The sequence below is a fragment of the Neofelis nebulosa genome, chromosome 13 (assembly GCF_028018385.1).
Source record: "Neofelis nebulosa isolate mNeoNeb1 chromosome 13, mNeoNeb1.pri, whole genome shotgun sequence".
Classification (NCBI taxonomy): domain Eukaryota; kingdom Metazoa; phylum Chordata; class Mammalia; order Carnivora; family Felidae; genus Neofelis; species Neofelis nebulosa.
In genome coordinates, this window is record NC_080794.1 from 64,393,477 (window position 1) to 64,406,286 (window position 12,810).

Below are 12,810 nucleotides of genomic sequence, written 5' to 3' on the forward strand. Positions count from 1 at the left end.
ACCAAGAGACCCAGCAACCCCGGACCTCCACACCGACCCCGAATCCAAGCGCGCGGCTCCGCAAGCTTCGGCCTCTCCTCCCATCCTGAGACCCACCCTGCCACTGCCATCGCAAGACGGGGCATCTTTATTTATACTCTGGGGCGGGGGTGGATCTTTTCCTTCCTTTGAGGGGAGGAGTGTCCTCCAGGACAGGGAGGTGGCCTGACAGTCCCCGGACCCATCCCCCGGACCGCGCGCGCTGGCTGCATATTTCTATGCATAATCCAATTTTCTCCGTGACTATCTAGTTAAACTCTTTAACAACAGCTACATAATTAGAATTTGGATTCCCATTAATTTTCCCTGGGCCTCGAACCATTTGCAGCTCACACTGGTAATTAATGCGATACATCACTAACTTTACCCAGCGCCGGCCAGCCGGCCTCAGGTCGCTCGGCCCGCGCCTGGCGCCCCTGCGCGGGGCCCTGACTCCGGACCCGGCTTCCAGAGTGGGGGCCATTTCCCTCCCTCCAAAACCAAATGCCTCGGCCCGCGCACCCAAAGTCATCTTTCCAGGAAATCTCACAATTAAAAATATTTATCGGGAGCAGATTTACGTTTCTGGGTTTCCAGTCTCGGGGCGTCTGGGTAGGCTATTAAGAGTAATTAGCATCTTTTGCGCATGCAGATTTACTTCGCTCATTGCCACATAACTCATCCCTAAAAGCCAGCTCAGGCGAACACAGGCGCCTCCGCCAAAGCCGCTGCCAGAGCTACCGCCTCCGCCTGGGTCTGACTAGGGCTCCCCGGGCCCTGGGCCCCCATTAGGCCGTCCGCTTCTGGTTCTTCTGGCGGAGCTGTCCGCTTCAGGCCCCGGAGGCTGCGTGCCAAGCGAAGATTCCCACCCTGGAGACGAATGACGCAAGGGCGACCTCACGCGGCGGGGGGAAGGTCCAAGCCAGGCTCTCCCGGCCGCCCTGGGCCCGCGCCGGTCTGGACCGGAGCCTTCTGGACCTGGGTGCACGAGGCAAGAGGGCGTGTCTGTATATGCACGCTCTCGTGCACGCGAGTGCACATGCATGTGATTGCCAGTGCGCGTTCCTGAGAGTGAGCGAGGGCGCGCGTGGAAAATGAAGTGATCTCTAGCCCTACTCCCCACCCCCCACCTCCACCCCCGCCCCGCGTTCCCAGGACCGTGGCCCAAATGCCAATCATAAGTGGATCCGGTAGGGCAGTTCGGAGGACACTCGGGCCCCTACCTTGCCTGGATTTCCCTTGTACAGAGCCATCCCTACCCAGCCGGAGAGCCTGGAGCGCTCAGCGCGCCGCAGGAGGGAAACTGGGTGGCCCGACGCCCCGTGGCGTCTGAGCGCAGGTTGCCTACCGCTGGCGAGACCGCCAGAGAGAGAGGTCAGGCAGAGCAGGGGGTCACTGAACAGCGGCTTTGGGGACTGCGGGAGGGCGGCCGAGATGGTGGGACCAGGAGGCGGTGGAGAGTGGAGGGTGGGAGTGGGGACAGGCGGAGGTACAAGGTGGTGGTGGGAGGACCCGAGCCAGGGCTCACGGCCGGCCGTGGCTCCCGCGCTCCCGGCCGAGGCACCCACTCCGGGTTCGTTATTAACGCGCTGGGAAGTCCGCGAGCTGCCTAACTTTCTTCTCTTTAATGAGCCTAGAAGAAGAGGCTGCCCTGAAGGGGTTTGTTCATTAAAGATGTAGCTGGAGGAATATTGTCTCATTAATTATCTGGTTTTAATTACACTCCTACCCTTTGAATCCAGAGATGGGAAAAGTTGATTCAGTGGCGCCGCCCCCTTTAGCTTTAAGAGTCTGGCCGGGCAAGGGGACTTGGAGGGGGCTGTGGGCACTGTGTGTGCCAGGCAGGGTGTGAGCTGACATTTGACGTGTGCCCTGCTGCGAATTCCCATGCGAGAGGGCCTCCCTGCCTGGGTGTGTGTGGGGATGAGGTCTGCGTGTGCATCTGAAAATGTGCGTGTGTCTGAGTGCGCGTGACCACGTGTGCCTGAAAGGCCGTGTGGACGTGACTTGGGTGCCTATGTGTGCTCCCTGCCTGAGTGCAGTTTTGTGGGTCTGGGTGTGTGTGTGGGTAGCTGAGTGTGTCTACAGACAGGCCCAAGAGCAGGGGTCTAAGTGAAGGGGAGTGTGACTGGGTAGCTGTGTTTGCACGTGTCTAAGAGGGTGGCTTCCTGCCCGTCAGCTCAAGTGACAGTGTTCAACCGTGTCTCTAGGTCTCTGCTGTGCCTGCATGCCACCCCCTCCCCCGCCCCCCGTGTATGGAGTGTTGGTGGGGGGCGCTTCATGGCTAGAACATCACAAGAACTGGGACCTCTCCAAGGACACAGCTAGGTTTCCGAGGGTCCCCAGAGCTGGGGTGCTGTCCGGAAACCACGGTCCTTCTGGAAGGGGAGTTATTTAAGAGGGTGCTCGTCCCTGCCTCGCCCGTTGTCAGGCCGGCGCGACGCTAAAGCGGGGGCCGTTTTCCCTTTAAATCGCGGACACTTTGACAGGGGACATTAAGGACCCGGCTGCTCAGGCTGAGCAGATCATAAAACCGGACAGGCAATTTCTGCTCCCGCCAAATAGCCGGGCAAACTCGTTCTGCATCTTTGGTTTTAATGCACTAAACTGGCAGCTAAGCAGGGAGCGAGCAAAGGGGGGGTGGGGAGCCCCCCCCCACATACACAGGCGCACACACCGGCACACGAGCAAACACCCCTTCACACCCTTGTGCCCCACACCCCGCCCCCGACCCCCCCACCAGTGGAATTATCAACTAGAATTTGATTAATATGCAAATCGCAGGCAAACAGCTCCATATAATTCTTTCAGTGGAGAGTAATTAATCACCAGTTAAAGCAAATTAATACATATATCAATTTTGTCAGAAACATGCTTAGTTCAATCGCCCGTAAAATTGAAGTTTGAAGTATTAAGAGGCTCTGCAGAAACGCCAGGACTAAAACTTTCAAATTGATCCTATTTAGTAATCAATCAGGCTCTCCCCTCAGGTTAATCTGCCTAATTTTTCATCTCAAATCATACACTTTACTGACACGCCATCTAGCAAACAGTCGATAAAAAGTTAACAAAAATGATAACGACTCCAGCCAGAGCCATTGTGCAGGGCGGGTAGGTGGCAGGCAGCTTTGATTGCATTTGTAAGGTGGTTGGGGACTTGGTTTTTTTCCTGGGCCAAGGGCTGGGAGCTCCCCCAGACGGCCGGCCGGAGCCTCCCTGCCCCGCCACCCTGGTCTGCTATTTGCTGCCCTCAGCCGCTGCCGGGAGCCCCTCTGAACATCAGAACACTTGCAGCACTTCCCCCAAAGTCGCCTAAAGCAGCCACCTCCCTACCCACGCCTGTGGTTGCGTCGAATGTCTGGAAGCGTGTGCATTGTGTGCTTGTGGTGACTGTGGGCTGTGCTTCTGTCACTGTGTCTGTATTGTGTATGTAACAGTGGGGATTGTGTATCTGTTTAACAGCAAAGGTTTATCTGTTCAACTGTTGTGTGTGCTCTGGATTGGCCGTGCGTGGTGTGTGAGAGCCTAGCTGAGTCTGCCCTTTATCTGTACGCGGGCACGTGGTCCCAGCGGGGCTTCAGGCAGCCAGATCAATAGGCCCTATCACAGACATCAGGCTGGGGGGTGGGGGGGAATCATCCCTGTGGGGACCTAGCACTTCACCTTGAGCAGTCTCTGAGAGATGGGAGGGGTCACCTCTTCCTCACTCTGGCCCCTATTCCAGCCTGTGTGGGGTGGGGGTGGGAAGGTGGGGGTAAGGAAGGGCAAATGAAGGCCTCCATTTCTTGGTGGAAGGGACTCCCAGACCTGGATCCCTCTCCACAGAGCCCTGGACCCACTGCTTCTGACTCAGGCCCCTGAATCGGGTTGGGGCAGGGGCACAGACACCCAGTTAGGAACACCTCTAACTCATATATTCAGATGCCACATCCACGTGTGATAAAAACTCATCTCAAACCTCTATATACACATGCTGATCACTAAAACCACACGGGTCCCACGATACTCAAAGGTAACTAATCTCCCTTCCCCACTGAGCCCACCCCAGCTCACAGACAGCTAGCTGCCTCCAGCTCTCCGCGGGGAAGGCCGCACTCGTCCACGTGCACACACCAGCGCTCAGCAATCCCTGCACACACTCACACAGAACACAAACCAGATTGCAAAGCAAAGCAGGCAGGACTCAGTCACCCCCAACACTGCTGGCAGCATTGCGGAGCCACCAAGCACCCGCGTGCATATTGCCATTGGGTACTCTCCCCAGTTAAGGCAGAGCTGAGTCCCACGGGGAGGGGGGACTTCCCTTGAGTGAGCTGGGGGAAGCTGGGCCTTCAAGGGAGTCCTGGAACTGGTAGAGCCAAAGGTGGGTCTGCGGATCACTCTAGAGACAAAGGTTCAGGCTGGGGCCCAACTTGAGAAGGAAGGGGCAGGCAGGACAGCCTGGCCTTTACCCAACAGCGCAGCAGAGGACAAGCCCCACCCCAACGTGTTCTCAAACAAGCAGAGTCCGTGCCCACATCGTGTTTATTCACTGACCTCAGCTGCCTTCAGAGTAGACTCATGCCCAGGCTAAGCTTCTCCATCTCGCCTTCCGCTCACTCCCCTCCTGCGCCCCCCTCCCTTCAGGCCATGTGTTCGTCTCTCCAACCGCCCCCCGCCCCGCACTGTCAGTGTAAAATCGAGGAGCCAGGCTGGTCAAGCTGTCTGGAGCTAGGATTCTGGTCGTCGGCCTGTAGCTTCAGCTCCACATCGATGTTCATTCTCCTGGTTATCTGCTCCCACCGGCTCCCAGCACGTGTAACGCCCCCTGGAGCATCACTCACCTGCTGGTCACACTCACCCCAGTGACAGCTTTACTTCTCTCCTCCCCATCGCACAAACTTAGTCACACCTAGTTGCACACACTAGTTTGCAACAATTGGTTACACGAACACAGCCGCACACCCCCAGTCGCCCCCAGCTGCACATGCTCTGTTTCCGTCGATCAGCCGCACATGCCCAGTCTCAGTTGCACACACTCTCTGACACACTCATCGGCAGACACTGTTGATGCCTGTGAAACTCGCTGCACACACACACACACACACACACACACACACACACACGCACCCTCAGCCCCTGGTCTCTCCTAGGACCGGCCACTGCCAGGAGGAGAAAAGGTGATTTGCTGATGGCAGCCCTGGATTGTGAGTGCAGGGTGGTAGCTCCCTCCAGCGAATCGCTCGCCACTCCTCAGCGTGCACCAGGAGCCCCCACCTTCCTCCACTCCAGTCCCAGGAGCCACTCCTTTGGGACATGTGGCCTGTGGACCCTCTCAGGGTCAGGCTGCAGTTCCCCCAGGCCTGCTGACCGGCATCCGGGATGTCTTGTCGTGCACAGGCGGTTTAGGGATGCACCCATTTCCCACACGACTCAACCACACACGGTTCTACATTCCAACCACCAGCACCCTGCACCTAGCACTTCTAGTCCCCACTCACACCTGGCAGCCAGCCAAATGTGCTTCTCTGCCTTGCCTTCCAACAGCAGCCTCCTACCTGCTGGCCCCCAGGACCGCACTCTTCTCAGGTTCCAGGTGCCCTGCTGTGCCTGACCGCAACCGCTCTGGGCCCTTTATCTAGTCACACCCTCACCTCCCAGGCTCTCTTATGCCCCTTCCCTGGTGTCCGTGTTTGGGGGAACATCTGTAGTCTCCGCACAAACCACTTTCTGGGCTCCAAGAAAGAGGGGCTGGTTGTTGAGGCTAGGGAGCAAAGCCACAGTGCCCCTGGGTTTGGGTGGCCGAGAACACGCAGGACAGGGGGAGTGGACTTCCCTGGACCTGGAGGCTCAGAAGAATGGGGAGGAGGGGGTCCCCGGAGCGACCGGCAGGGGCGGAGGGGAGGCGCGCGGCCCCAGCCCGTCCCTTTCAGGGGGGACTCATGCATCAAACTTCAATTTTCCGGACGATTGAATTAGTGATTTTTTTTCTCCTGAACTAAAATACACTTAAGTCTTTGGGATTAATTACCACGTTCTGGTCCCTCAGACTGGAGTATTACTTATCGGAGCTGCGTCTGACACCGGCCCGACACCTCGTAAAATAAGGAACTGCGCCTCCCGGCCTCACCCGGCGCCGGCCGCCGGGCAAGGCCCGGGAAGGCGGAGCGGGGAAAGCCGAGGCAGCCGGCTCGCGCGGTGGGGCCCGGGCCGGAGAGCAGAGACCGCCCGCATCCTGGAACTCGGCAAGCCGAGCCCGGGCCCCGGACCGAATAGGGAAGGAAGAGGCAGAGCCAGGCCGCTTCCCCTGCGCGGCCGGGAACCGAAAGTGGGTCTGCAGAGGCCAGGGTCCTCGGGGAACCTGCTTGTCACGGCCCCAGGCGGTCAAGGACCTCTGGCTACAGGCGGGCGGCACAGAGGGTCCCGAGCCTTAACAAGTCTCGCCCCGAGAATGGGCGCAGGGCCCCGAGCCCCTCAGGCCATTGCACCACACTCGCACGTACACTCACACGCGGGGAAGGCCACGGAACGCGCGCAGCCCGCGCCCTCGGAGCGCACGCAGCCCGTGCACACAGCACAGCGGCCGCCCCCGAGGCAGGCCAGGCCGGCGGCCGGTAAAAGGCCCAGGGTCGCGCTGGGATTCGAGGCCCTCTCACATCGCAGGTCCCCGCGGGAGCTCCCGAAGCGCGGCCAGGGCCACCCGAGCGCTCCCGTCAGAGCCAGGAGAGCTGAGGAGACAGTGGGTCGGAGCCTAGGCCTCCCTGACCCCCAGCCCTTCGCTCCCGCCTACGGTCGACCCCTCAGCCCCTGCCCACGGCCTCCGCCTCCCTGCGCGAGGGGGCCGGGAAACCACCGCAGGCCGCGGTGCTCCGGCGTCCGGAGTCTGGCCAAAAACGGCCCCGGAAGCCCCCTGGCAGCCCCGCGGAGGCTTCGCATCCAGCAGAGCCGAGGAGTCTGATAGGGGGCTTGAATTCACTCCCCAAATTGTGCGGGACCCAACGCGCGGCGCGCTCTCTCCCCAGGCCTCCTCGGCAAGGCTCAGCCCAGGGCTCCAGTGTCTCTCTCCGCTTCCCTCCGACGACCGTCCGGCCCTTCCTTCGCCCGCCCTTCTTTCTGACCTATAGAAACAACGAATTCCCTCTCATCTTTCAAGGCCTGGGTCCAGTGCCACCTCCTCCGAGAAGCCCCCACCACCCCGAGCCCCCGGAGCCGGAGTTCTGCAAATGGCACTTCCCTGCCCCTCGGCCCAGCCCTCCTGATGGCGCCAGGGGGGTGCGACGGGTCCCGTCCGCTAGACTGGGAGCTCCTTGAGGGCAGGGACTGGATCGGATTCGTTTCCATTTCCCCAGCCCCCAGCGCGGGCCTGGCGCAGAAAAGACGCACAATAAGCATTTGCTGAATGGAAAGGATTTTCCCCTTTATTTTATTAATCCTTCCCCTTCCTTCTTTCCCTCTTTCTTTTCCTCCTTCCTTCCTCCCTCGTTATTTTTTATTTCTTGGTTATATTCAATTGTCATGTTTTTCAGGCTCATTAAATCCATTTAGAGACAAAAGAATAAAAGGCAGAAGGGGAAGGAGGGGGGAGGAGGGAAGGGGGAGGGGAGGGGAGGGGAGGCCGGAGAAGCAAACAAATAACCCGCTTTAACTAGACGGGCGGATAAATGGCCCCGTTTCTCCTCAGCCCCGATGCGCCTGCTTAGCTGCGCGCCCCGCGGGCGCCGCAGCTCGGGTGGGCTCAGCCCCGGGGCCGCCGCCCCCAGCCCGGAGGGACCCAGCGGGGCCGGGCCCGGGGCCGCGAAGCAGCGAGCGGCCTGAGGTGCCAGGGCCGCTTCATTGGGATTCATGGGCGTGTTGGGCGGGCGGCCCCGGGCTCCGGGCGCGGGGCGGGGGCCGGGCGGGGGCGGGGGTGCGCGCGGCGGGCGCAGATGCCCGGGTGACCGCCGCGCCGCGGTCCCCGCGCCGCCTTTGTGCCGGGGAGGCGCGCGCGGGGACCTAATCCATCAAATTGTCTACAAATTGTGAAGAAAATTCAAAAACCATATGGTCGCCAGCGCCGGCGCGCTCTGGGCTGCGGAGGGCCGCGGCCGCGCCCGCACCCGGAGCCGCGGGGGGCTGGGCCCGGCTATTGTCGCCTGTCAGCGGCCGCCCGGGTCCATTCGTCCCGGCCTTCATGGTCCGCGCTCCGAATTACAGACCCATCCATCCTGAGAGAGGGCGATTTATGTCGCCCGGGAGGAACCGGCCGCACGCCCGCCTGGCTGCCCCGCCGCCTCTTTCCTTCTTTCGTTCTCTCCGCTCTCTTCTCTCCCTTCCATATTCCCTTCCCATTCCCTTTTCTCTGTCTCCGTCTCTCCGTCTCTGTCTCTGTGGGAAGTTTTTCCTCTTTCTCTTCCTCCTCCCCCCCCCGCCCCCCACCCGCCTTCTCTGTGGCTCTCCACTTTCTATCTCTGCTTTTGGAGTGGCTTTCTGTGCTCCTGTTTCTGTGTCTCCCTGTCTTAGTTTCCTCCTGGACACGCACGTTCCCGACTCAGGCCCCGGGGCCCCATCGCCTGCCCGAGACCAGATGCGCATTTCTCACATCAATTTTGCGGAGAAAGAGAGCCGCGCGGCCCGGAGGCGGGACCCTCCTTTGGTGACAGCGGCCACTCGCCAGCCCGGCGACAACAAAAGCCCAGAGAGAAACCCGCTCTGTCCGGAAAAGTGAAAGCCGCCTGCGTCCCTGCCCCAGCCGCCCTCGGGGCGCGGGGACCCCAGAGAGTCCTGGGGAGATTGATGTCTCTGCCCCCAGCCAAGTTGGGGGGCCCAGAATCTGTGAATGTTACCAGAAATTCACCCCAACTCTCAGACGCTTCGGGCTCACATCTCCCTGTGCCCGTGTGCGCAATTCAGCTTGCCCTTGGTGCCTTCGGCCTCATTTTCCTCCCTCCCGCAAGGGTAAGGCCTTCCGGCGGCGGAACCCAAACTTGGAGCCCTCCGGCTGCACCCTGCTGCCGACTAAGCTCTACCTGCAGTACACCGGACGCTTAGCCCGCGTCCCGCAGAGCGCGGGAAGAATGCCCTGGGGTGGGGGTGGGATGCACGAACCGCAGGGCAAGTCCCCACACCCACCCACCCTTTACCCCCCAGAAATTAATTTTCCATCCGTGGCGCCCCCAGTGTACGCACTTTCCCCCAGCAACGCATGCCTCACTTTTTACCCGGACCTGGCGAAGCCCGCTTCCCTCGCCCCCACCCCCAATTTGGTAGTTGCCGCGTGTTTGCGAGCAAGAGGCGCCTCCGCCTCCGGCTTTCCCCTGGCCCCTTATTCTCGCGCCTGCCTTGAAACTCCTCCAAAGCTCCAAGGCCTGGGTAGCCGGCAACGAGCAGCGGCGAGACCCGGAGCCTGCCGCGGCTTCCCTGAATAGGGCCCACTCATTCAGACACGGTCACCGCCGGTTCTAGTAAAATGGCAAAGACTTTATTTATCGGAGAAAGAGGCCTTGGGTACAGTCCGGAGAGGAGAGGGCAGGAGCAGGGAAGGGGCACGCAGGACCCACCCTCATCGAGTCACCCTTGTCTGGCCAAGTCGAGCGAGCTAGGAGCGGGGCGTTGGAGACCTGCAAGACAGACCCAGAGCTGCGGAGGAGGTGGGGTGAGGGCTTAGGTTGGCCTCCTCTTAGTCTCTGTCACATGCAAAAAAATTCTAGAAAGAGTAAAAAATAATTCTAGGGCTTTGGGTTCTGTTTTAGTTGGTTGATCGGTTGGATTTCCCCCTGCTTTGTCCCTAAGACCCGGACCCCAGCAGTCAATCCAAGGAAACCGAGAGAGGGTAAGGAGGAATCTTAAAAATAGCGTTAGTGGACATTGGGAGGCAGAAACCGGCATCGAAAACAGACTTCTGGGGACGGGGGTGGAGGGAGAGAAGAGATCGATTTGAAACTTGCAAGTCAGGACCCGGCTGTCCCCCTCAGCCCCTTCCCACGCGGGGAAAAGGGGCAGATGGAAATAAAAGAAGTCAACTGCAATAGGCCTAGGGAGGCGAGGAGGAAGAGGGCCAGTGCATTCGCCACATGCAGAGAAAAATCAAAACAGTCGGGGCGCGCCCCCTCCTCCGGACCGCGGGCTTCAGTGTTCGTTACCCTCGATACTGCCTCGCCCTCAGCAAACCCGGCAGCCTGAGAGCTTTGAAAAAATGGAAATCTCCGAGATTTTAAAAAATAAAAGAAAGAAAGAAAGAAAAAAAAAGTCAGGCTGAGGTGGGAAGAACCCGCTATATAGGTTTAAATATTTATACAGGAGCCATACAGAATTGCACGGCAAGGGCTCCCGGGGCGGCGGAGGCCGCGCGCGGCGGCCGGCCCGGCCGGCCAGCTCAGGTTTATTGCTTCGAGAGGGAGGAGGCGGCTGCCGGGAGCTGAGTCCGGGCCGGAGACAGGGAAGAAGGCGGGAGTTGCAGAGGAGGTCCCAGCTCCCCTCGGCGGTCCGGGAGGCGGCGGGCAGACGGGCGCTAGGGGCCCGGCGCGATGGAAGATCCCGGGCACCGCTCAATCGTCCACGTCGATCTCTTCGTCTTCCTCGTCCTCTGAGCAGTCCTGGCTGCTGGCCGGCTGGTCCGTGAGCGGGGAGGCGGGCGAGAGCTGCAGGGGCCCGGCGCCCGGGGCCTGCGGGGCGCCTGGAGGGAGCGCCGGAGAGCCAGGCCTAGACTTGGCCCTGCCGCAGCCGCCGCCACCGCCGCCCGCGGCCTCCGAGTTCTGCTCGAGTTCGGCCAGCGCCACGATGTCCATCTGCCCGCTGGGGCCCAGTTTCTTGGCGGACTCCACGTCGGCCTTCATCTCCTCCAGGTCCCGCTTGAGCTTGGCGCGCCGATTCTGGAACCAGGTGATGACCTGAGCGTTGGTGAGGCCCAGCTGCTGCGCGATTTGGTCGCGATCGGCGGGGGACAGGTACTTCTGGTAGAGGAAACGCTTCTCCAACTCGTAGATCTGGTGGTTGGTGAAGGCTGTTCGAGACTTTCGCCGCTTCTTAGGGGTCTGTCGCTGCCCAAAGATGGTCATCCCGTCGCGGCCTGCGAGGAAACCATAATATAGGCTTGCACCAGGAGAGAGGAGACCACACCCCGTCTCTCGCTCACCCCACCCAGGCCTTATCGGCCTGAAGTCTGCTGCACTTCCCTTCTCGGATTTGATTCGGCCTCCTGGACTAGGGCAAGCCTCCTCTCTGGCAAACCTCCTTCCCCCCGACTCTTGTCTACCGGAAGTCTCTAGGAAAAAATTGTTTCAGTCCCTGCTCCCACCTAAGAGTTGATTTGAAAGATCCGAGGTCGCTAGAGCACAACGGAGCCAGTCAGGGTCGCCCTGACTGCGGTGTGAATGTTGGTTTACACCTCTTCCCAACCGCCGGACTCTATGACTCTATCCCTACCCGAAAGGTCCTAGCTGAGAGGTTCTCCATTCCCCAACCCAGGAACAGGGCAAGGAGCACCCAGGCCACCGGGAACTGGAGGGAGCCAAGCAGAGCAGGCAAACTGCGGAGAGATCTTGGGTTCCCGCCACCCCTCCTGGGTCACTCGACTCTGGCCTATCCAGAGGCCCCTAGGAAATTGGGTTTGGGTCCTGTCCCACTCCTTTCCACTCCCAGCGGCAGCGGCTTGGGCTGGAGGGCCCTGACGGCAGGCGCAGGAGGAGGCGGGCAAAGGCACAGGGCACAAAGAGTGGGGCACAGGGAGCCGAGCGTGGGGTTGTTGGGCGCAAGGGAACCCAGCGGCGGCGCCTACCTTCAGCTGCCTGCAGGACGCTGACCTCCAGCCCCTTAAAGGTCTTGCTGGCGAGCTCCTCCAGCGCGCACAGCGGCGAGGTCTGCGAGAGCAGCGCGCGGCCCGCCAGGGGCAAGCCGCCCGGCGCGTGCTTGTCCGCCGCCGCCAGCAGGTGCGCCGCCCCGCACAGCGAGTAACTTCTCCGCACAGACGGCTTGTTGAGGATGTCCTCGATGCTGAACGGAGTCAGCGGCTTGTTGGAGTTGGCGGGCGGCGGCAGGTGATCCAGCGGGCTGCGCCGCCGCTCTTCCCCCGGCGCCGCCTTGCCGTCCTCCTTGGAAGTCATCTCGGCCTCGTTTGGGGGCCCGGCCGGGGCGGCTCGGGCCGCGGGGACCCAGCCCGCGGGCAGCTCGGGCGCCGGGCGGCGCGGGTGGGCGGCAGCGGCGGGCGGGAAGGAGGCCGCGCCGGGCCAGGCGCGGGGCCAGGCGCGGGGCCAGGCGCGGGGCCGATTAGCGCAGCGGCAGAGGCGAGCAGAGCCGCACGGGGCCCCGGGAGGAGGGCGCTGACGCGGGCGCCGCCGCCGCCGGGGCTTCCAGCAATCCGCGGCCCGAGCCGGGGCGCGCCGCGCGGGGCTCCAGTTTCGCCAGCCCCGGTGCTATTTAAAGGTGTCAGGTGGCTCCGCGGCGGCTCCTGGCCCCGGGTCCTGGCGGCGGCAGTTGGAAAAGCCGAGGCGAGGGCGCCGATCCCGTACTGCGAGGGGAGGCGGAGAGATGGGGCAATTGACTATTGCTAACAAGTTAGCCTTGATCGAGGAGTAATCAATTATCTGCAGCGGCACTTCTCTATTTCTCTTTCCTTTCTCCCTTTCTCCTTTCTCTTCTTTCTCTCTGTTCTCTCTCCTCCTGTTCTCTCTCTCTCCCTCCCTCTCTCTCTCTCTTCTCTTTTCTCTGCTCCCCCCCGTCTCTCTTCTTCTCTCCCTCTCCCTCGCCCTCTCTTTCACTCTCTGTCTGTCCAATGCAGGCGGCTCTAAGTTGGGAAGCTCATTAATTAGCGGGCCGGGGGTAGGAGGAGCCGGCTGGAAT

At 61.1% G+C, this 12,810-nt stretch overlaps 1 protein-coding gene across 1 annotated transcript; it reads right to left on the minus strand.

The window, feature by feature from the left end:
* Positions 1–9,432: 9,432 nt before the first annotated feature.
* LBX1 (ladybird homeobox 1) lies at positions 9,433–12,320 on the minus strand. Its single transcript, XM_058697532.1, has 2 exons — positions 11,750–12,320; positions 9,433–11,041 (listed from the first exon to the last, which is right to left on the minus strand). The coding sequence occupies exons 1-2, from the start codon at positions 12,072–12,074 to the stop codon at positions 10,521–10,523; spliced, it is 846 nt and encodes a 281-aa protein (XP_058553515.1). The 5' UTR covers positions 12,075–12,320; the 3' UTR covers positions 9,433–10,520.
* Positions 12,321–12,810: the final 490 nt, after the last annotated feature.

Coding starts and splice junctions, on each gene's coding strand:
- LBX1 (XM_058697532.1), bottom strand. CDS start 12,074: ATGACTTCCAAGGAGGACGGCAAGGCGGCGCCGGGGGAAGAGCGGCGG. Junction 11,042..11,749: donor CGTCCTGCAGGCAGCTGAAG/GTAGGCGCCGCC, acceptor GTTTCCTCGCAG/GCCGCGACGGGATGACCATC.